The 23758-nt window shown below is 45.0% G+C and overlaps 1 protein-coding gene across 1 annotated transcript in view; it reads right to left on the bottom strand.

The window, feature by feature from the left end:
* Positions 1–11332, bottom strand: part of LOC139216387 (hemicentin-1) — a 36305-nt gene extending 24973 nt beyond the window's left edge. The window contains exons 1-2 of the mRNA XM_070847480.1: positions 11016–11332; positions 8970–9127 (exon numbers count right to left, since the gene is read on the bottom strand). Coding sequence (XP_070703581.1) covers positions 8970–9127; positions 11016–11332 — 475 coding nt within the window. The remainder of the gene's footprint in view (positions 1–8969; positions 9128–11015) is intronic.
* Between the last annotated feature and the right edge of the window lie 12426 nt (positions 11333–23758).

Raw genomic sequence — 23758 nt, 5'->3', positions numbered from 1 at the left:
TTTGTCCCCATTTGGGGGCATTAAGCTCAAATAAAACACCTACCTGCAGCACTGGGAAGCAACAGAAACGCATAAATCCAAAGTTAGAAACCCAATAAGTTCAGACTTAATGTAGATTTGCTGCTGGGGTTCAGGAGGACGTCTGAAGGAGAGTTTGAATCTGTTGGTTTTGGAGCCAGAAGGCACAAACTGAACCTGATCTGAACTAATCTGTGCTTTTTTTTTTATATTTCTTGGCATTATTTGTGTTTCACAGAGAGACCAAATCATGACATGATGCTTTAGAGCCAGCAGAGAAAGAGGAGACGGCCTACCTGCCGCACTGAGGAGGAAGCCCACGAGGAGCCGCACCGGTGATGTCCTCTCTCTCATTTGGTGTGAACAGAGTCCGTCTGTCTGTGTCGGTGCCTGCAGCTCCGCTCAGCGTCTCCTCCTCTGCTGTGGTCACCCACAGAGATAAAGTCAGAGGGAGACTCTGCCTACACAGTGGACCACATGCTCTCTCTACCACACACTCTCTCTCTCTCTCTTTCTCTTTCTCCCTCCCTCCTCCTCTCTCTCTTTCTCCCTCCCTCCTCTTCTCTCCCCCCCTCTCTGTCCTCTCTCTCTCTTTCTCCCTCCTCCTCTCTCGCTCCCTCTCTCTCTCTCTCTCTGTCCTCTCTCTCTCTCTTTCTCCCTCCTCCTCTCTCGCTCCCTCTCTCTCTCTCTCTCTCTGTCCTCTCTCTCTCTCTCTGTCCTCTCTCTCTCTCTCTCTGTCCCCTCTCCCCCTCCTCCTCTCTCTCTTTCTCCCTCCCCCTCTTCTCCCCCCCTCTCTGTAATCTCTCTCTCTCTCTCCCCCCTCTCTGTCCTCTCTCTCTCCCTCCTCCTCTCTCTCTCCCTCTCTCTGTCGTCTTTCTCTGTCTCTCTCCCCCCCTCTCTCCCTCTCTTTCTCACCCTACGTGTGTGTGTGTGTGTGTGTGTGTGATAGTTTTATTCATGAGTCAGCTGCTGTTCCTCGTCCTGCTCGTCATGACTCATCACGTTCTGTGTTTTCATGGATCCATGTTTGTATTTAATTACATGATGTTTTGATTCGTGTGGATCTGAAATCTGAAAATACGACGGATTAAAAACAGATCGAGTGGTTCAGGATTTAGACGTGAAGAAGAATATTACCAGGCAGGTTTATTGACAACAATAAAAAGGCAATTTAATATTGAACCACTTCATACTCAGTCTCAACTACAGCTCACTTTAAAATAGCTTTAAAACTGGAACCCTTTTCAGTTTTTATTTTAAAAATTTGCATATTTAAGTATTTTTTATGCATCATATATAAAGAAAATAAGAAAAAGAAAAGGTAGCTGTGCTTCACTGAGGATTTGTAATATCTGAGTACATCTTACTGCACATACAGGACCTGTTTACTGTACGTTAAACTGTATATGTAGACATCTTTACTCCACCGTTTGATATCTGAAGCAGATTATTACACAAAACTCTGCTTGAGCGCCGTTTTGCATAAAAGAAAAATGTTGATGGCCGTGATGATTTAGACTTTTTATTTTAATTTGGGCTAAAAAAAACAGTTTTGTACGCTCGCTGGGAGGCTTCATCATGCCCTCGCTTCTAAAGGTCGCCAGCACACAGATTCACACCCACCACCATCGAGTGTGGACGTGTTTTAGACACAATGTTTATAACCATTTCTGGATACTTTTTGAATTGCCTGGAAATAAGATATGGCTCGTTTGTTCTAAAACAGGCCTTTGTGATAAATAAATGTCGGGTTATTTCCCAACATGGCGCCTTTCACTTTCAGAAAGAAGCAGATCCGATGTGTGGACTTTCCAAACTATATGCAGTCACATCCTGTTCTTAGTTGTTTCGGATTCCAGGACATGCAGGACACGAATTCCCTGAATTTCCCTCATGCGCAGACAGAGAGGACGAAGGAATGCTAGTGATGAATCACTGCGGCGGAGTGATGGAGCCTGAGACACAGATTTGAGGGGGGCACAGAGCATGCCATGTAATCACATCCTCCCTGAGCTGTAGTGACCCACAGAAATGATGAATAATAAGCAGGATATTGTGTTTGTAGTTGAAACATGGAAAGTGAGAAATCTGAGAATAAACAGCTGCACCCAGCAAGACGTCTTCAAGCCAGTTAGGGTCAGAGGTTACTCCAAGAGGTCCATCAGATGGGAGCAGGGGGGAGATAATGGAGGAAGATATGCAACAAGGGAGGCCCTGGAAGACAAACAGGGGGCTTTGTTTAAGAAAACAAGCATTGAGATTCCAGTCATGTAGCAGAAACACTCCCTATTCAGAAAAAGACTCCCTAAGACAGAAAAAGAGTTTATGCTCTCAGTCACATCAGACTCAAAGGAGTTGATGTTCAAAGTGTTATTGATCATATGGCAATAGTTTTAAAGGTCCCATATTATGCAACATGCACTTTTTAATGTCTTTTTAACATAAATGTGAGTCTAGAGACCCTCAGACGCTGAGAAAAGAGCGTCCTCTCTCTGTTTCTCCTGCTCTGTCTTTCGGTAAACATGTGTGGAAAAACGCTGGTTAGATTCAGCTCCCTTTATGATGTCATACGGGGATCTGTTGATCATGTGACCTCCTCCAGCCCCTCAGCAGGCCGTCTGTTTCCGCCACTTATTTACTTTTACTTTTTTTTTAAATCTCTATTTAGTCGGACTGTCTCGTTGTGATGAAGATCTGTTTCACAAGAGAGAACAAGCAACATTCACAAAAACACACAGAACAAGAAATGTACACAGTAACAAGAGTTAAAGAGGCAAAGACTTCAGCTAATACGTTTTAAAATCTCCAAGTGTAATGAGTGATTTAAAAGCTGCATGACGCCTGAAAGCAGTCCTGCCAACGTTAGAGCAGACGTGAGGGATCTCTAAAGTTACGCATGTGTATAGAGACGTATAAACAGACCTGGAAACAGTGTTGGAGGCTCCGTTCACTCCGATTAGTCCTCTGCTAGTTTTGATGTGGATAAAATTCTTTAATATTTCAGCTCTTCTGCACTTTCCGAACGTTATCGGACACAATCGATTAAATTTTGCTGGTGAAACGAATCATTTCACAGGTTGTGACTCTCAAAAAAAAAATGCATCCGCTAATTTGCAGACGTCTCTTTCACAATACAAGTCTACGGAAAAAAGGATTTTTGGGCCCAACGGCATCACGCGGCGGGCGCCATTGTTGTAATTACAGTTTGTCCATGATGTAAAATTGCCTTTAAAGCCTGGTGCACTTCCTTGGCTTGGTCTCCACTCACTGAAAATCCACCTAACTGTCCGCCATTGGTTTTCCTCTCTGGTAACATGAGGATGTTGAAGGCGAAAGCAAAGTAGGCAAACTGATCTGAACATTAAACCACGTAACCCTGTTCTACTAGGACCTCCAAGTATTGACCTGGAAATGAACCGAATGAGACCTTTAATCTCTCAATAACCTCAGAGGAGCTGAAAACTAAACAAAGAACCAAACCGAGCTGAAAGGTTTGATGCTCCTGAATGTTATCCAGGCTGCAGCGTGATCAGTATCAGATGCATTTTCCTGTTGGGAACGAGCTCAGAGAGCCTCGTCAGCCGCCTTTAGAGCTCCTCCAGCTCATGTGGATTAACTGTGCTCAGATGTTTGCACAAGTGAGTCACACAAACTAATTAATGGTGTGAAAAATGGCAGCTCCAGTGCAGGATTTGGTTCCACACGTTAAAGGGGTTTATGTAATGTGGTGATCACACAACAACGTTGATCCATTTCCTGCAGCATGTGGGTCATTTTAGGTTAGAGTTGTTTATGCAGGGGAGACACCAACGTAGAGATAAAAGGCGTTTAACGTTGTTGTGCTTGTGTAGCGTCTCAAGCCCGCCCTCCTGCTGAAAGAACAAACAGACAGGTTTCCCATGGAAACCCCCGTCAAATACAATTCAAACGAAAACTGGAAGTGATGAACTAAAAGCTCAGCAACAAAGAGGAAATTAGCTACGTGGTTCTCATCAACATTTACTCCAACATTCCTGGGAAACGGTGCAGGTTACTGATCTACTTTCTCTCTTCATACCAGAGCGGCAGAACAGTGAGTGGGGGGGTGAATGAGAGGAATGAGCCATCTGGAGCTAAGAGTAAACTCAGTAAAGGGTCCAAGGGAGTCCAGGAGAAAACATTAACGCTTTAAACCTTTTCCTGTCACAAAGAGGAAATGGCTGTGAAAATACGCTGATGAACAGGACACAGAAAAACACTAAGACTAATGACTTGTTGGGACACTGATAGTGTGACCTTGTGCTGTTGGAGCAAAGCTTTGGTGACCACATGTTTGTTTCTCACCTTCTGTATCTCTAAAACGAAGTGATTTTATTTAATATTCAGCGGGTACATTCGTGAAAACAGAGAATAACACAAGAGACATTCACAATGCAACAATGTGAGTCTTGTCCATTTAGTCACTGAAGCAAATCCTACTGTAATGTGATCATGGAAAATCAAACAGAGGTCCCTCTGTGTCTGCAGATTCCTGGTGTCTCTGCTGGCATTTTGAAGACATTTTCTGTATCTTGTGGAAGAGAGTGTCAGAGTGGAGTCAGAGTGGATTAACAGGATCATAAACAGGATTTCCTAAAATGTCTGTTAAATCATAGATTTTGCTCAGTCAGTAAACTCAGCACAACCTTATCTTACCTGCTGGGGAAGCTTACACATCTCTTTTCCAAAGAGGATCTCGTAGTCATGTGTTCAACAAACCCGACATAATTTGAGAGCAAAACCTTTTGACTGTAACGTAGCAGAAGTCATTTATCTTCTTATCAAATGTAGCTTGACTTTGTTTGAAAACACTGTCCTTGATTGCTGTTCGGACCTCACGCTGCACAGCCTCCCCACGGAGAGCTGAGACTCTACATACCACACCACTGAGTAAGATGAATTTCCCTGCCGAAGATTTTGTTCTTCCCTTGATCGTTAAACCGAGCACAGGTCGTTTCTGGAATCCATCTGTGCGTTTCAGGACGGAGGGGGGGGGGTGACTGTAAATGTGTACAGCATATCTGATTCCATGTAAACTCTCTCGGAAAGACTCACAGGAGCTTCAGTACTCCACCGTACCATCTCATATCTGCATCCAAAACCTTTAGCTTAGCGTGCCTCCTGATACTTCCTAATCATCACTAACATAAAGTACAGCTGCAGCTAATGAGACTGTTGTTTATTCTGCAGATATTTGGCCAGAAACCAAAGTACTGGACACGTTAAACTTTGACTTGATGACGTAAAAAGTGAGCAAAGTGATGACAACCACTCCCCAGAGTGTCTGAGCCAAACTGGATGGCTGTATCCATCCAGTTTAGTGAATTAGCCTAATGTGGGACATTTCAGACTTGACTGGAATATATGGTGATATGAAGCCAATACATCACATCCGCAACCAGGATGTGGATAATTCCCAGGATGTGTCCTATTCAAAACAAAAGCGATAATGCAGATACCATACCCGTAAAAGAAATGGTGGACAATCTGTGTGAGAGGAGCACTTGAGCTGTTCCGGTGACACTTTAGGTTGGTTTTTCCTACATGTATACCAAACTCAATTAAAAGATGTCAGTGACGGCATCTCCAAGGATCCTCAATGTAGGATTTATCCTCTGGGCTTCATAAAAGACAAGACAATGAAAGTTTAGCAGCTTTGCAGGGCTCTGATTATCTACAAGTACTATTATTTACTGACCTTCTCTTGTAAATATTCAGGCATCTCTGTGCCAAAACAAACGTGGTGAGTCACCTTGAAAACATCATTGAATAGTGACAGATATGGAAAGGGAAAGTTTGTTGTATGCAGGAACCAGATAACAACCAGGAAATATTCAATTTACTGCGGACAATTCTTAGGAGTCTGTAAAAGACAGGAAGAGTGTTTAAAATGAGAGTGAGAGCTGCAGCCACACCTGAGCCTCAGACTGGACGTCTCTTTTCCTGATCTCATTTCTTATCTGGTGACCTTCTGTTCAGCTTACTGGACACCGTGTGCACGCGACTCCTTTTTCTCTTTTAAATTCCTGCCCCCCTCTGCGGTATCACTTCCTGATTGCATTGTATCAGCGTACTTTTGATAATCTCACAGTGGACCTGTTCCACTACTTCACCCTCACCTTCACATTTGCTCATTAACAAAGACAATACATCCTATTTTGAGCCTGCGTTGAGTAGACCTGGATCTGGATGTGAGGTTAGCATACAGTTAGTGGCCTAAATCCTTCTCTTGTCTTACGTTTCCCCCCGCCTCTTCCTTTCCACTGTAATACTTTAAGTCTGCTCCTTTCTCCTGTCTCCTTTTGAATGCAACAGCTCCCTTCACTTGGAAATTAAGGAGTGTTGAGAGCCGGAGCTTAAAGCCTCCTTTCACTGTAATTGCATTGTTTTGTTATGTTGTTTTGTGAGGGGAGGCTCAGTCCTGTCCAGCTGAGTCATAAGAGAAGCCCTCTCTAAAAGCAATCTGCCCCTTCCAGACCTCTCTCTTTAACTTTGTACCCACAACAATCAGATTTGCCCAGAGACTCCCAGTTCGGCGGGGGAGGATGAGTCAGAGGATCTGCCACACAGCTCCCTGATTACAGCGAAACAAGTTTGGAGAAGATAAAACATGACACATTTTAGATTTACATAACCTTGCACTGCTTCCACAGAAAGCTATGAGTTATTTTGAAGGGGAATCAGTATTTTTTTTCTCCTCTCTGGCTGCTTTACAGCGATTTCAGGGTAAAAGCATCCTGAAACTGGTGCCTCTCTGGCTGGCTGACGGTGGGTTTCAGGTCCTCTGGTTGAGGGAGGGTCTAACTACCCCATCTGAGGCCGATGGTCCCGAGAGAGGATCATTGCTCTGCAACATAAAGCTTGACATCATAGCCATATGGGAGTGTTTAGGGGGTTCGTGATGGGGAGCAGATGCAGAGCACAGACAAAAACTCCCTCAGTTTCCTCCTTGTTGTTTCTTTTTATTTGCAAAGACACAAACAGAAGAAAATATAATCAATAAGTGGCCGTTTGTATTTGCGATAGCATCAATTTGATTAGTTTGATCGGTAGGAAACTGGGTTTATGAGGAGGGCCATGTGCTGTGTGAGGAGATGGTGAACAATGATGTCATGCATTTTGGGAGTAATAAACTGTAAATATGTTTCCAGTTGAACGGCAAAGACCCTCCTTCATCATCTGGGCGCGATTGCTGCAGAGATCCTCCAGAGCCACCAATGACATCTGTTGGTGAGGTTAAATGCCTCCGCAGGGAGAGAGATGAACGTATGTGAATGTTTTATCTGCTGGCTCTTTGTTCTGTTCTGAGCTTCCTTTAACACTGCAGGAGTCACTGATCTCTGGCTCCCCCACGTGTCGAACACAACGAAGTGATCCTACAGTAACAAAGGGCACGAGCCAGTAAATGTCTTCACCTCCAAACAAAGATTATCTGATCTGTTTGGTTGTTGCAGACAGAGCAAAATAAAGTTTAAAACTGGTAATACTTTACCTTTAATGAACAGTGAGTCTAGCCGAGACCAAAGCTGCACCTGATTCTTGTGCGTCGTCGCCACTAGATAGCAGCATAGTGTCAAATCAGACATCAAAGCTCCAACACACTCTCTTTAACCTTCATCCAAATATGATCTCCCCTCCCTGTGCAGAGGTTTGTTAGCCAGACACGGCTTTTGGAGAAGGTGGAGGAGGGAGCTGCTGCAAACAGTCGGCTGTCATGTGGATTTGGGAAACCTCAGCGGTGGCAACCACAGCGACCACATACACTCACTGTGAGGCCGTAACAAAGCTTCTGGGAAAACCTCATTAGCATCGTCAAAGCTGACTACACTGAACTGTGGGATTTCTGTCAGTCAGATTTAATTATAATTAATCAGGAGAGTGTACACGAGCTCAGAGGCCTCCATGTTTGATTTATCTTAACTACCAGGAGACGGTGCATTTTTATCTGTTTTGTCATCATAAACCTCTGAAATATTAAGCGCTAATGTTGCAAGTAGACTTCTGAACACGTGTGTGGCAGGAAATGTGATTCAAAGGCTGATTTCAAGTCTTTCTGTGAAGACACGTTACAGTAAGAGTGCAGATTATGCAGCCGTAACAGTGTCGAGCAAGCATATTAACACACTAGATAATAATGTGGACTTCATGTTTTGCAACACAGTTTGTCAAAAGCGGTTTTAAAATGTCATTAAGTGTTTCATCTGCTGCTGCGTTTACTCGGATTGGAGTCAGATTAAAACAAATTATATTGCACAGTAAAACCTACTTGGAAAACTGGAAAAAAGAAACTAGATCAGAACGTTATTGGGGCAGAATAGGAGAATATCTCTGCACCGTCAGGGACCGAAAGCAGAGACAGAACCATGACCAAGTTTGGGCTCAGTGACCAAAAACCAAAAATCATGGCAGCCAAGAAGAGACGGAACATGTGACCACAGGTGAGGCTGAGACAGAGACGCACTTCCTCCAAAAATGTAAAACATTCAACGAAACAAAGCAGCATTTATCTTGATAAATGAATAAGCTCTGTTGTTAAAACCTTCATGCCAATAAAGCCAGTTGAAGTGAAAACAGAACGATGTTGGTGCTTTAAGGAAGATGAATGTGAAAGTTAAAAGTTCTTTCACATCCTACACACGACAACAGCAACCTTCTCTACAGCACCTGTGTGATTTTCAGCTCATTTTCTTTGAAACTTTCAGGCTACCAGCTGCTCCTCAGCCAGCGGTGTAGCTGTTCCAGACATTATTGGTTGTATTGTGGTCGGATAAACCACAAAACGGACAATTTCTCGGTCCTTTGAAATGGTAGCACGGTAATCCTCTGTTTGTTAGAACTTTAAACACGGAGATTGGCTGTCTTTCTGTGGTTTAATTTTAACTTGTTTGTTTTGGGTCGTCTCCAGCGTGTGCTGCAGATGGACACTTTCTCACAGAGCTCCTCGGCCTGGAGCTTTTTCCTCCTCTCTCTCCGGCTCGCTCTCTCCTCTTTGGGTTTGAGTCCAGACAAAATGTTGTTGTTGTGTCGTCGTGCTTCATGTCCCTTTACCCCAGCAATGCCGCTACACGTCAAACAGTCCGTCCGTGCTGTCCTGGGAATTGCAGAAGAAACAGCAACACACCCAAACCTTTAAAGAGAGAAGAACGCCGTCACTGATGGTTTCATTTCACAACCCAGCACATAATGAGCTCCAGTGCTGGCTTTAAAGAGGAGATAAGCATTTTTAAAAACATGGACTGAGGAGCTGAGGCTGTCTGCCATGTCCCAGGGCGTTTTAGTGCTAACTGAGGAACAGATAAAGCCCTAATAATTGGCCTTTATAGACTACTAGGGCACAGCTTGGGATATTGTAGGGTACATAAATCTAAAGCTGTGTCATAAGATCATTTGGTGAGGGTCACGGAGAGGGGACGGAGGGAAGATGGTAACACAAGCTAGCTCTTGAGAGTAGCCATTGATTTTTTTTATGCTAGACTGAGGGAAGGAAAGAGGAGAAAGACTGAGGGGAAGACTGTAAGACTGTAAGAAGTTGATGAGCAGCAGCTGACACAAGATACCCTAATGAAACCAAATAGTGTTTATCACCACCACCCATCTGAACAGCTGCAGAGGACATTGTCATCCTGTCTGTGAGCACACCTTCTTTTCTCAAACCGTCCTTTTCAGACCCTGCTGATCAGCGCTCAGCGAAGACAGATCAGCGATTACCCTGTGAAAGGGAAAGGATGCCGAGGCCTTTCTGGAGGCTCAGCAGGAGCTTGAAAGGTCTCGTGAATCCCCCCTTCCCCCCTCAGAGGCCTCCTGGGCACCATTAACACCATGAGAGAGGGGCACTGGCTTCCAAGGTTTGGTGAGGCTGGAGAGTACAGCATCTCAGCATCTGGAAGGCATTATGCTGCTGCCGCCAGAGGGTGAAACACAGTTAGACGATGACGGGGGAGTGACTGCGTGTGTTTTGACCGAGCTGTGTGTGTTTTACAGAGAATTACTTAATTGCATTGTTTTGTGAGAGCTAGGATATGAAACCGTGACCTCCTGAGAAATGCTCGCCGTTGAATGAAGGCGGCATCTGGAAGTAAGAAGAGCGACGAAGCAGGACAGTGAAATACAGTGTGCTCTCTCTGTGTGTGTTGCAGGGGTGGTGTATGGGCGCTCACGCTCGGAGGCTCTATGGCTCTTTGTTCATACGTCTTGTTTGAAGACTGAGTCTTTCACTGGGCGGCAGGATGTAGCGCTCTGGACCCTTGGCAGTAGAGCAGCTCCATCTGAGCCCGGCCTAAAACAAGATGGCTTTGTATGTGCGACCACCATCCTGCCCCTCCCTTCCTTCCTCTAACCCCTACCTATCGGGCCGCAGCCTCAGGCAGCACGCACCAGGTGCTCTCCCTCGTTGGCCTCGCCGCGGCTCAGGTCCTGCTGCTTTCAGGGAGCAGAAGTGACCTCAGAGCAACCCGACCTTCACTGGGACCAAACACAGCCCACTCTTTAATCAAGAGGACTCTGACATCAGCCGCGGGCCAGCTGACAGGCAGCAAGCACATGATACCACAAGTCAGACGCTCCCTGAACCATACACAGTGTGAGACTCTTCGCTTCAGTGCAAGAGTACTTTATTGTGACAGCGTGACAATCATCTGGCTTGTTGAAGGCTTCATTCTGTAGGTCATAAACGAGGGCCTCGGGGCAAAGGTTCTGGCATATGGAGTCCTGATCCCTATCTGAACCCACTGATTAACACATACAGTTAGATTTTAGGTCCAAACTATGCCTCGGACAGCAATAACTAACCTCCGCGCATGTGATTAATGAATAACAGAGAGTTTTGTCAGACGGGAACATTCTCAGCCATTTTGTGAGATTTTCCTGGCTGTATAGCTTTCACACCCCCACCCCCTTTGACTAATTTTTTTTTAAGAGAGAGCCGAGTCCTCTGCATTACATGAACACATGCTGTGCTCCGCCAAGTGCCTCAGGCTCACCAGAGACAGGCACTGGATGGTCCCCCCTCCCTCCCCTTCCACCCCCACATCAACCTGTCATCTACCCCTCGCTGCATGTCCCACTCCACCTTTTTTTCGTCCCTCCTCCCTCTCCCGCCGAGCTTCGCCGTCAGGCGGCTGTTATTGAGCAGGCATTTCACAGACACTCCCACCGAGACCAGTGACCTCATCAGCAGGCAGGAAGTCAGAGGGTTCAAGTTCCTCCTGTGAGAGCGATCCCACACATCTCTGCGCATTTGATTCAGGAGAAGAGAGGGGGAGAGCGTCGAGGGGCCACGGGGGTGTGGAGTCCCCATGCTTTCTAGTTTCTCACTATCAGACCATGCCACATCATCACTGTCATCACATGACCATACAGGCTTTGGCTTAAGCTACTGTGGAAGGAGAACAATCTCTGTGGAAAAGCAGCTAGGTCCAGGTGTCTCCACTTCCCCGACTCCAAACGGCTGCAACGTGGCAGTGGAACAATGTGGAGGAAGAGATGAGATTAGAAAAGAAAGGAGCAAAGAGGAAGGACAAAAGACGGTTGTGTATTTAACCATTAATGGACAAAGATGTGGTGCGTATTTGACCATTAATAGACAAAGCCTGCTCTGTCCGCCCTCCTCACACCAGGGAATAATCATTAATTTGAAACATCAGGGACACACAGACTGATTGGTGGCTTTTTTTCCCTGAAGTGGGTCAACGACCTTGACTGTTTGTCAGTCTCTTCCTGCCAAAGTTCTGTTGCCTCAACAAATGACATCAGTGGGAATATAAACCAGCACTGATTCAACCACTGGCTGGACACACCCACCTGGTCTTATCACAGCCAGCTTACCGCATGTTATTTCTTCTGTGGTTGTGTTGCAAGATTTAAGTGTGCCTAATTACAATAAGCAAAGCATCAGAACATTATTCTAATTATACGCTTAAGACACTTAAAAAAAAGAGTTCTTCATCTGTCTGGCAAACTGCTCCAAGTCACAAGACCCCCACCAACACGGCTCCACATTTATTCATCCAGGGAGATCTCCAGTCTGTGTCCTTGACCAAGGAAACATGGCGGCTGGGAGGCTCTGACTCATTCTGCACATTATCCTTTCAATACTAGTACTTTTCTCTCCGTCGCTATATTTTATATTCTACATTTATGTTTCTTTATTACGCACCAGTAAACCAAGGTGAATGTCCTCGCCTTGGCAGTAAACCTGGTTCAGACTCTGTTTGTGGCTTTGCTCAGAGAGTTTTTGTGCTCCAGTATTGATCCATTTCCATTTCATCCATCAAAACCGTGGCATGTGAGTATATGTTTACAGTGGATCAATGCAGAACCAATTAAATATATCCTGGAGCTATATCATGCAAACACGCAGGCACGCAGAGATGGATGCTCCCAAAAGCACCAGCAGATTATATGTACATTAGTCCCTCACAACCGAGCACTCAAAGTTAGAAACACACTTTCAGGCTAATTTCTTTCACAGCCCGTACACACCTCCCACTCATAACCTCTTCCAGAGAGAAAGTGAGTGAGTTGCAACACGTTTGTTACTGGCAGGTCCCGCTTTGTGCTGACTCTGCTGAAAACCACTTCAGCTCCACAGGGTTGTGTCTGGGCTTGGCCACTCCTGGCACGCACCACACAAAGAGGTGAGCACTGCCAGAAAGCCCATAGCACCTCCACGGGGAAAGAGAAATACAGGGAACACCAGGATCATACAAGACCAGACAGAAGTCGAATGAGTGTGAATGTTTTTGTGTGTGCGTGTGTGTGTGTGTAGGTAGTGGTGGTGGGGGGGGGTAATGTGAAATGACTGCAAGTTGGGCAGCAACTCAACTCAGCTCATCACAGATCTTTGCCGAAGGGAACATTGACGGGTTTGTGCCCAGATGTGTGGGAGGGAGACAGAGCTGAACAGTCATATCCAGTGTTTGTGAATTTGTTCCAACTCTTCAGACACGGTCCATTCTCCTCAATAAGTCTGCCGTACTTCCAGGCACTTGGCGTCAGTGACTCGATCCCTGATTCTAGCACGCACAAATAATTGGCTTTTATTTTGGTATTCATTTGCCTTCCTTGCACACAAGCAACAAAGAAGAGTAACAGAAGGAAGCGTTAACATGTATTTTTGTCTCCAAATCTATTTTATCTCGTTCAGGAACTATGCAGCGATAAAGTGATGCAATCTAAACAACACCACATGTGTGCGAGGCCCTCTGTCACCAGGCCATATCACAATCAGCCCTCTCTGCAGCAGCCGTGCAGTCAATGTGGAGGCCCCGAGAGCCTTTTCTCCCCTCCGCCCGACTCTGTGCCAACATTCATACTTTGGTGAAACAGAACATTCAGATAGAGACAGCAGCGAGACTGGGAGGACATTCACTGATAAACCCTGAACCCGCACAATGAGAACATTCAGACTTTGTAGGCAGGGATGAGCTGCTCTTACTCAGCACACAGCAGGTCAACATGGTGCCTGCGATCCTGAACCACAGCTTAGGGATGCTCTCGTCATTCTGCAGAGATCTAATTATGCTGCTGCTTGTGCGGAACATGCACCTTATTGTCATGTGAAACTGGGTTAAAAATACCGTTAACCAGAGCTTGTCAAAGAGGTCGGGTTGGACTGGAAAAGGTCATCGGTATCGACATGAGTCAATGGAGAGCTTTGTGTGCGCAGACGGAGGGAAAGAGAGTGGGAAGAGAAAGCATGTGAAAGTGAGAGAAAGTGTGAGCGTGGAGATAAGGGCGGGTCACGGGAGTCTCGCTGCTCAAGGGTCGAAAAGGTCAGCGCCGATGTAGAAACGTCATGAAGCGTCGCTGTGTGGGAAAACTCGGGAAGGGGACGGGGAATATTTTCAGGTCTGTTTGGGATAATTGAAGTGCGTCCTTCAGCTGGAGCGTGTGTCGGCGGAGGGTTTGGTCGTACAGTGGAGGAGAAGGGAAGGGAGAAGAGGAGGGACGGAGAAAAAAGGGGATTTGGTCCTCGAGCAGGTCTGGTTCCCATTAGACCAGAGGCCCGGGGTCGGTTTGTTTGTACAGGCAGAGCGTCCCAAAGGAGAGCAGAGGCAGCCTGATGTTGCTCCTCCCAACCAGGCCGCCATAGAGGGAGTATCAGCTGCACTGCTTCACTCTCTCTCGCCCCTCCTGTCCTCGTCCCCGTTCCGCGACCCTCCTTCCCACCCACCCTTATGGAACAAAGTCCAAACGGGTCTTCTAAACTGTTTACGGATGTTCTCTGTTTATGTGCTATTCATGAGAGCTGCGCTGAGAGTTCCTGTCAGAGCCCTTGACCCCGCTGTCCTACAAACCGAGCCGTGTGATGGATCTGTCATTCATATGTGAGCCTAACCCTGTGTGTTAATCAGCTCTCCTGCGTCTTATGGGCATGCAGAGACAGGCCCTTTGCTCACACGGGTTGGGCTACAGTCACACGCGATTTTCGGCATAAACACGGACCAATCGATGAAAAAACCTTGTCCACTAGTGCTGCAACACAATGCTTGTGTAACACATTCTTTTTCATTACAGAGCGTCGTGGAATATTTATTCTTGCATAAATGCTTTGCAGCTCTGCAACATGAGCTCCTGAATAACCCCCCTGCAGGAGTCTTTGGTCATGTTTTTTTTTGTTGTTGTTGTTGTTGTTTGCTGCTGTGCTCACAATAAAAACACACTTAGGAGATAGAAGTCAGTCAGACTCGAGTGCCGCCATTGTTGTGGATTGCGGGCAATAAAGGCCTGACGACAGCCCGACCACACTAACAGGTAAATAAAGCCAGGAGACAGCATGAGCTTGACGCCACTGTGGCGTGACAGACAGGGCCGTAAAGATCTGAGCGCACAGCAAGTGGCTCAGAGTGAGACCTACGCTGAGGTTGTGGTAAAAGGGTGAGGAAGCTGTCGTTTGGTGCTCTGAGCTGCATTAAACAGTCAGAGCACCGGGGTGGAGCTGGGGGGGGTCGGGGAAAAGGGAAGGGGATGATGTTTCTCCCTCGGTGCTCTGCAGGGAGCGGCTGGGGAGTGGAGATGTGATTTATGGAAGCAAGAGCTTCGCTGCAACTTTTCCTGGAATTCGGGGCTGTTCTGAGGGGGCGGGGGGGGGGCGGCCGAGGAAGGGGTTAGGGGGCAAGAGTGGTCCGAGGCCAGGATGAGAGCAATATTTCACAGAGGCCGTTAAATCAATTCACCTCCAGAAGGAGCCGAGCCTGAGAGCTAATAAACAATCTGTCTTTGCCTTTTGCGAGTTGCTTTGACTTAAAGCCTCGCAAGGTCCCTAGAGGTTAAAGGGCTGTTCCACCAAGTTCTCCTACAATTTGCTGTGTTATTGGAACTGCTTGAGGTCAAATCATTACGTGACCAAGAAGAAAGCTGCAGCTGAAGGAGTTCAGTACAGTACAGCGCTGACAGTCACTCAAATAGGAGGCTGTATGGTTGTTTGGTCCTGTGCAACAAGAAAAGATCTAAAAAAAAACAAACTGCAGCTACGATTTGCTTTAAGTTGCTCTTTTCAAACTGATCTCACAAGAAAGTTCTGCAGTCTGTCATGGCTGACCATCGAAGATAAATACCTTCCTTCTTGCCCAAAGTATAATTATAGGTGAAAACCCAAACTTCTTTTACAGAACAGCTTGTCCAGACAGTTTTAACGCACAGTCCTCAAACTGGACAAGTCAGCAGGCATCATTGTGAAAAAAGTCAAGAGCAAATCAACGAAAACAACAAACTCAGTAATTTATAGAGCCTGCAGCTAATGGAACTCATTACCTTCACACATTAAGCAGATCAGATTCCCATCAGAAAAACCACTTAAACAGAAACTGCTGAGAGCACACAGCAGGAATGATGCTGCAGTCCATTTAGGATCTGAATTAATTAGTTGATTTGATAACCTCGTGTGTGCATTGTCTAAGTTATCTGACATCTTGATTAATTTGACTTTGAACTATGCCATTTTTGATTAGACTGACGGGTGTCGGTCAGTGTTGGTGTGTCTGAAAGTTGGTTCAAACGACCGTCCTGATCTTCTCCACTGGGAGCTGTGTGAATTTATTTGAGCAGAGTAAATAGAGGAAATAGATTTGTCTTTTTTTAGGGATTATAATTAACTGAAAGTCACAATCACGGACTGAATTCTTATTCTAAAAATGTGACTGATTGTGTGTGTGTTTGCAGGCACAAGATCAGAGAACAATCTTTGGTCTGGATTAGTAACAACATTCAAATTTAGTAAAAACTGTGGTTGTGTTGTAGCTTCACCATGAAGAAGAACGTCTAATTCAGTCTGTTTTAGTTTAGTGAGATTTCTGCTCGTCACAGAAGAATTCGTGTGAGCTGTTAATTAAAGCCACATTCCTTTTTGATATTCAGTCAGTTTTATGGAGCCATTCTCTGAGGCAGCTGCAACGTTGCCAAATTCTGCATTTTAGGGCCGAACACTTGAACACAGGCACCCACACAATTACATTTCCCATCATCCACCCTGACCTGCCTGGAGGGACGATTCTTCATGTCAAACCTGCAGCGTGATTAGCTAATGATGCTGCACCACCGTCGACTTCAAGCCCCGGTGGTGTGACTCACAAATCGCCAAGCTGAACCAGCCGAGCTCGCAGGCAGCAGCATGATCTAAGAGTCATCATCTTGTGAAAACCTCCCTCCCAGATGTTTGCGTCCAGGGCTGACAGACTCACTGACGTCCTAATGGAGTCCTTAGTCATCATGGCTCATCGTGGACTTCAGCAGGGAAAAAGTGACGACTGGGCACAGTGATTATTTAGGGATGCGATACTATATGTGTGACGGGTTGCCAACTCTTGAGCAAGTCTGTGGAATCTGGAGCTGCAGTTAATTAACTTTTTAAGTGTTGTTTGTATTGAGCTTCTACAGCGGAGCTTTTAATGTGTGTGCAAGCATTAACTTGCAATTCGACCCCTTCTTTATGGCATTTGGTAACTTTCCTTTAATGGCCGAGGTTATTGCAGATTCTGCTGAGGGTGATAAGTCATTTTGAACTTGATTGGATGTGGCTGGTGAGGTCATCATGCCATTCGGGATTCAAGATGTTTATTATCAGTCTGGTATTCGCAGCACACTCATGTGAAATTGTTTGGCTGAGAGCTCCATTACAGAAAGATGTATTTCAAGAAAAAGATACATATACAAATATATAAAGATCTACATGTAGATCTTTGTACAGTCAGTGTTCAGTGTTAATTAGAGCACAGCTGTATCAGCATTTATGTTATTTTCCTTTGCCACCTTCTTCCCTGATCCCCCCTCATAGGAAGCTTTTGGAAAGTTACACTTTTGAAGCCAACTACCTCAGATTTTCCTCGTTACTCGCCCTAAAAAGTCCACTAATCCAGAGCAAACAACTGTCATCCAGACGCAGTGCAACATGTCCACTCATAGAAAGAAGGAAGTAATGTTTAAAAATGAAACACAGACCTGAAGCTTTGTTCAGGCTTTTAATGGGACAGCACAGTTTTGTAACACAAGATAAGCAGGAGCTAAAAACAGCTCCAGGGTTACAACATAGAAGAGATGAGATGACTCAGTTGAAGCCACAGAGAAACTTCCCTGTCAACTATCACATGCGCTAGATGAGCTGTTGTTCTGTAAAGCGATCGAAGTGGCTGGTGGACTCTTTGTGTGCTGCTGTTTGGAACCTTTAATACTGCAATAAGTAACTGCAAAGAGAGGAACGTCTTTCTAGTTAAACATTCAACCATTTGACGCATGAATAACAATAACACAGCACGTCTGTGAGCTAAATGAATGGAACAGGTGTATCTATTGCAACAGCCATGCAATGCTTCCACGGGGGTCAGAGGTCATGTTATCCAACAAAACGTTATTATACAGAGAAGAAGGGGTTAAAGAAATCACCTCCAATGACCAGCGGTGAACAAACCCTGAGTTAAAGTGCTTTTAAAAACACTTTTGTATTCAAAAGTACATTTATTTTTTAATGTCAGTGGATTGTTAGATTGTTGCCACAATGCAGAATGACTCAGGAACAACCTGCTGAACCTGTAGAGCGACAAAGACTGAAGAAGCTGCAACAAAGTCTGTAGAAATGATTGAAGAAACACTGTTATAATGTCAGAACGACAGCCAGTGTCTGTTTTATGTCTTTCATTCTATTTAAATCATCATCATTTAAATGATGATTTGCATTGTTTACCTGAATGTTTGTACAAAAGTCTGTTGAATGAGGTTTTGTGTATAATGTGTGATTTCAGACGCAGAGACTGTTTCTTCCAGAGCTGATGATGGAGGTAGTGAACTAAAGAGCCATCTCGCCTCATTCTCGTCTCTGCAGGGCCGACGGCGTAGGAGGAGTTTGCAGCGACTGGCTTTTCTCATGTGACAAACACAGTTTGTTGCAGTTCTTCCCATTAAAGGGGAGTTTCTCCTGCCACTGTTGCCTGATATAAAACCTGATGCTCGCTCACGTGGGGATTCTTGAATCCTTAATGTTGAATTCCTGAATTCCTCTCCTAATTAAAGAGTTTGGTCTAGACCTGCTCGTAATGGAAAGCATCTTGAGATAACACTGTTATGAATTGGTGCTGTATGAATAAAGATTGATTGATTGAGAAAAGAAAAGAAGATCAAATTCAAAGCTGAAAAGTAGCAGAGTAACTGAAACCTTCAGAGAAATGTTTGTCTTTCAAATGTAGTGGAGTAAAAGTCATCTAGTTTAAAGAATAGAAAGTAAAGTACTCTAAAAATGCATTAAAGTACAGTAATCAAGTAAATGTACTGTGTTACTGCGCAGCACATGCGACGTACTGACAGTGATGATTCAGCAGAGACAAACAAAAGCCGGCTGGACCCACACAGAGACGTTTCTCAGCTGAGTTCATCTCAAACAGAGGTGGGCCGTTTGGGATTTTGTCAGCGTGGCCTTGGTGGAGTGAGGTCTGAGCGAGTGGAGGTGCTCCAGCTGCAGCCAGTAATAAACACCGGGGAGGGAAGTGAGACGATGATGGGAAGAATGTGAGCAGTGCGCTGATCAAAGCAACACTTCCCGGGTGGCGTGTGGAGCTTGACCGCAGGGGAGGCCTCAGCGTGTGGCCAATAAACCTGGGAGGGTTCCTCTCTGGCTCAAAGGTGACCCAATAACACAATAAAACACACCATCAAAATATTATTGCACTCTTGCAATGACTTGATGATCAAGCTTAATCTGCTGGGGCATTGCTGCAATAAAAAGTGGGGAAAGGTAAGTAGTTGCAAAATGAAACTAAATTATATTCTGCTTCTTTTTTTTAAAGGGATAGTTCTGCCAGTTTTTAACCTGATTTGTATGACTACAATGCTGTTAGTGTATCCAAGTGATCTTAACTTTCCTCCATGTTGCCTACAGCAACGTTCACCAGCTCTAAGACAAAATAACGGTCATAATCGAGCAGGGAGCTCTTGGTGCAAACAGCACGGAGGAAAGGGACATAATGTTTATTTGCATATACAAGCCACACCGATTATATAAAGTTGGTTGGAAATATACAGAGTTTCCCTTTAAATGCTTCTGCTTCGTTCTGGCAACAATAAAAAGGAGAATTGGAGAAACTGTCTTGTTGTTGTTTCTGCTACAAAACTTTTGTCTCCCGTTGCATGTTCGTGTTACTGTGTGTGTGTGTGTGTGTGTGAGTTCACCTTTAAACACAGAAGTGCTTCAGGCTCTATCAGGAGAGTGTGAGATTTAGACCCCTGCTGCCCTCCTGCCGTCTCTTTGTCTTTTTTTTTTTTTTTTTTTGAATAAAGTTTACCACTTTGACGACCTGCCGACATTTGGCTGAGTGCACGCAGAGGAGCGCGGGTCATGGGAGACGCTGGTACGAACAGCTGGATTAAACTATTGGCCCGACCCTGATCCTTCTTATCTGATGACCCCCAACATTGACCCCGGCAGTCAAGTGCCAGTTTCCCTCCAGGAAGCAGAAGATAAGTTCTGCTCGGGGGAGAGAAATGTGCACCTTTCTGACGCTTGTGTTAGCGCAAACACTCTTTTGTAAACACACTTTTACAAACAAATACTGAGCGCTCTGCCTCGAGCAAAAGCACACAGAGATCGGCTGAGTCCGGGCCCCCTCGTCTCAGCCGCACATACAAGCTTCTCCAGGCAAGATTCCAATAGGTGCACGCTTGACCTGGTTCCTGAACGCTTATTTTACCCTCTATTGACCAACTTCACTTCACTTCCTTCCCTCCTCTGCTTACACACATCCATCCTTTTTCTATTTCCCTTTTCAGCTCCTAAACACCACATCGCTCCACTGCCTCCTTCTTCGCTTGTAAAATCTTCAGAAAAGTTCTGCGTGAGCGCACAAAGAAGGACAGGTCTGTTTTTTTTTTCCTGTTGTGCCGAGCGACATGTGCAACATCTGCGCGCTAATTCTCTCTCTTACCTCAGCGAGCACGTAGCACTCCCTGAAACTTAACAGCACCGAGGTCAAAGAGTGGCAGCAGATGTTATATAGCTTTACAGATGTGACAGAGCCGCAAAACACTTCTCACGGCCGGCTCTGTGTCAGCGTGATGCCTCTGAGCACACAGCAACACAAACCGAGAAACACAACTGATTCTTGTCAGTGACATAGATTTTGGATCCCGGTTGCACACACACACACACACACACACACACACACACACGCGTGCTCATGCAAACGCTCTGCTAACCTTTTCAACTTCGATTCTGGTCAATGAATTAGTAAGAAATGTCAGGGTTGGGTTTCTTTGCCAGTGGAAGAGGAGCCGCTGATTGCTGCCATATGGTTCCAGGTCAAAACAACAGATTTTTAACTGTGCCCCGTGTGATGCCTCTGAGGATTAAATGACAGAGGTCCTCGCTGTGGTTCTGCTAAACACCAAACTGAGGCCTTTATACTGTTTCTGTACCCCCGAAAAGACACTTCTGCAACCGCCAAACGAGCAGACAGGAGTTGCATCACTTCTCTCATGACTGCTCCTGCTAAACACACACTCACACACATTCAGTTATAATGTTAATGGCAAAGACCCTAATAATAGATGTGTGGATTTGAATGTGTTTTGCTAAGGGTACTTCAGCAAGGCTCTATAAACACGGCCCTAATCTGCAGGAAGCCACAAAAGTCACGACTCCCCCATCGCTCCCCTCCCCCCTCGGCCGCGTGGGCCCCCTCACTTTACCATCCACTAACACTCATCTCCTCAGTGGACCAGAGGACAGCAAACACAACAGACACCCAATACCAACACCCGAGCATGGCAGGCCGGTGCAGAAGTGGACCATGGGAACAGCCCTTTCAGGCCTGACTGTAAAAATACGGTAACTCTATACCCCTGTGAGAGACGCCTCTGTGGAGGGGTGGAGCGACGAGAAACTGTAAAGAAAAAAACATTCAAGAAAATTCTGTGAGGAAAAATATTATGTTGTGGACATCCAGCATAAAATCCAGCACAGAGAAGACACACAATAAAGCACAAATCACAGTGTTTCAGTGTTTTTTCAATGATTAGAGGTATGTTGGCCTGTATTTCCTTTGTTTGCCAGCAGATAAAGGATTCCTGCGTGATTCAGACTTCATCCCTGCACAGCGAACAGATCAAATGTAAAAAGAATTTCAGCTCTTTTGTGCAAGAAAAAAAAAAAAGCTCCCAGATGCCGTGGAGATAAGCGGTAAGATAACACTGCAGGTCTCAGGGGAGTGAGTGCAGGGTGGACGGATTTCTTCTAAACCTGCGAACGGCAGAGACATGTGCAGCCAGCACTTTAAGCCTCCTGTTTGGAGTGCAGGCAGAGATAAGCCGCCCTGACTCCAGGCACCACTTGTGCTGTTCGGCGTCGAGAGAGGAAACCAAACCTCCACTGCCACAAGCACTGTCTGTGTCAATTAAGTGCACGCACACTGCCCCAGATTACACACAGCTTAATGATTTTAACAAAGCAGTGGGGCTTTTGTTTTGTCAGCAATTTTCATAGCATCATGCATTCATGTCGTCCTGCTAATGTGCACATAAAATGACAATTTGCGTGAAAGTAAAGGTCACTGAAGTCATAGTTTGGTGTGAATTAGTTTGACTTAAGTGTGCAGGAGGTTGTATGTTCACCAGATCGGTGGTGACAGCAGCTTTGCAGATGCAAACTGTGCACGTCCGTTTCTCCTCTGACGTGACCTTCAGTCCTCGTCAGTGCCGAGTGGCTCGAACATTCACCGTATCTGTGCGGAGAAGAGGAACGTTTCCACAGAGATGATTTTATATCTGAGAGGCTTTGGATGAGAAAGCGATGCGAGAGCTCTCCCGTACGACACGCTTTCTGTGTGTTTCGTCTGTCTGAAAATCGAAACAGTTTGTGACCTTCGTGTGTTTTGTCTGAACAGATTGGTGTAACTAAAAAAACTCAGTGACGTGTTGGGGCCCAGAGAAGTTGTCCTTATTTCATATGTTACCGACAGCTGAATCTGTGGTTCAACTTTGTGTAGAAACGTGGATAAACAAGGGATGGAAAGTCCCTGTCTCACACACAACACAGAGCCTGAGAACAGTTTACTGTTAATGACATCCCCAGTGTAATCCTGTGTCTAAAAGTAGGGACGTAGAATATTTAGCCGCTCGTCTCGGGCCGCTTTGCCCTTTTTTGGGTCTTGAGTTCTTTGAAAAAAAGATGTAGGCTACAGAGATGAGTAATGCAAACATATCACTGTGTCTTTGCTTTGACGAGCTACCTGCTTTCTCATCTCAGTCTCTGAGTTCAAACCCGGGCCAGGTGACCACAGCCTGTCTGGTGAGCGAGGCAGCGACGTGACAAATGAACGAGACGTGTTCTTTGTGTGCGACACATCGCTCATCAGTTTACATTCTGCATTTCCCTGAATGTCTTCAAAGGAGAACTTTGACATTCTGGAGAATTTGTTTCCTCGTCTGTCTGCCAAGAGTTAGATGAGAACATTGGTGCTGTTGTTTTGTTTGTATAAGTGTGAAGCTACACATGTGTACGTTGGGTTAGCTTAGTTTAGCTTAGCACAAAGAACGGAAACGAGGTGCAACCAAAACAATGTCGCCTACTAGAACCTCTGAAGCTATTTAATGAACATTTGTATCTTTATATTATATATTTAACCCTTTGAGGGTCTTCAGCACTTTCTAGTGTGTTATGATTTTTATTTTTTATCATATTTTATCAGTTTTTCATGCATATTGCTTATAATTTTGCAAGATGGTGAATTTTTCAGAGTTCTCAATTTTTTTCATGTATTTTTTGTGTATTTTAGACCATAAAATGATGCGCATCATGACAAAAACATGGCAATTTAAGGGTTAATTTTTTAAAAAACTAATTAAAATTTGATATGTATGATTAGGGCTGATGCTGGTCTAAAAAACTATTTAAAAAAAATTTAAAAAAAAGAAAGATTTTTAACATTTTTATGGCTTGTTTTTATGCATACACATTTATGTGTGTAAGGATCTTTAACGTGATTATTTCTGAGGACCTTCAAGGGGTTAAAGCTGTTTCTTAAATCCGTCTGAAAACCCAACAGTAAAAACAATAATTCAGTATCTTCCATACATGGGGACTATTTCTCAGGTAACCAGCATAACTGTAAAACAGGGGATTGTTTCCACTAGTTGAATTAACTAAGTACTGTTGCCCAGATGCTGTACTTAACATTTATTCAACACTTATGGTGACGTTCTACATTGAAGAGCATGTGGTGTGGTGTGATTCAGAACTATAACA

The sequence above is a fragment of the Pempheris klunzingeri genome, chromosome 17 (genome assembly GCF_042242105.1).
Source record: "Pempheris klunzingeri isolate RE-2024b chromosome 17, fPemKlu1.hap1, whole genome shotgun sequence".
NCBI lineage: Eukaryota > Metazoa > Chordata > Actinopteri > Acropomatiformes > Pempheridae > Pempheris > Pempheris klunzingeri.
The sequence above is the reverse complement of the archived record's forward strand: the minus strand, read 5'-3'. Positions and strand labels throughout refer to the sequence as shown.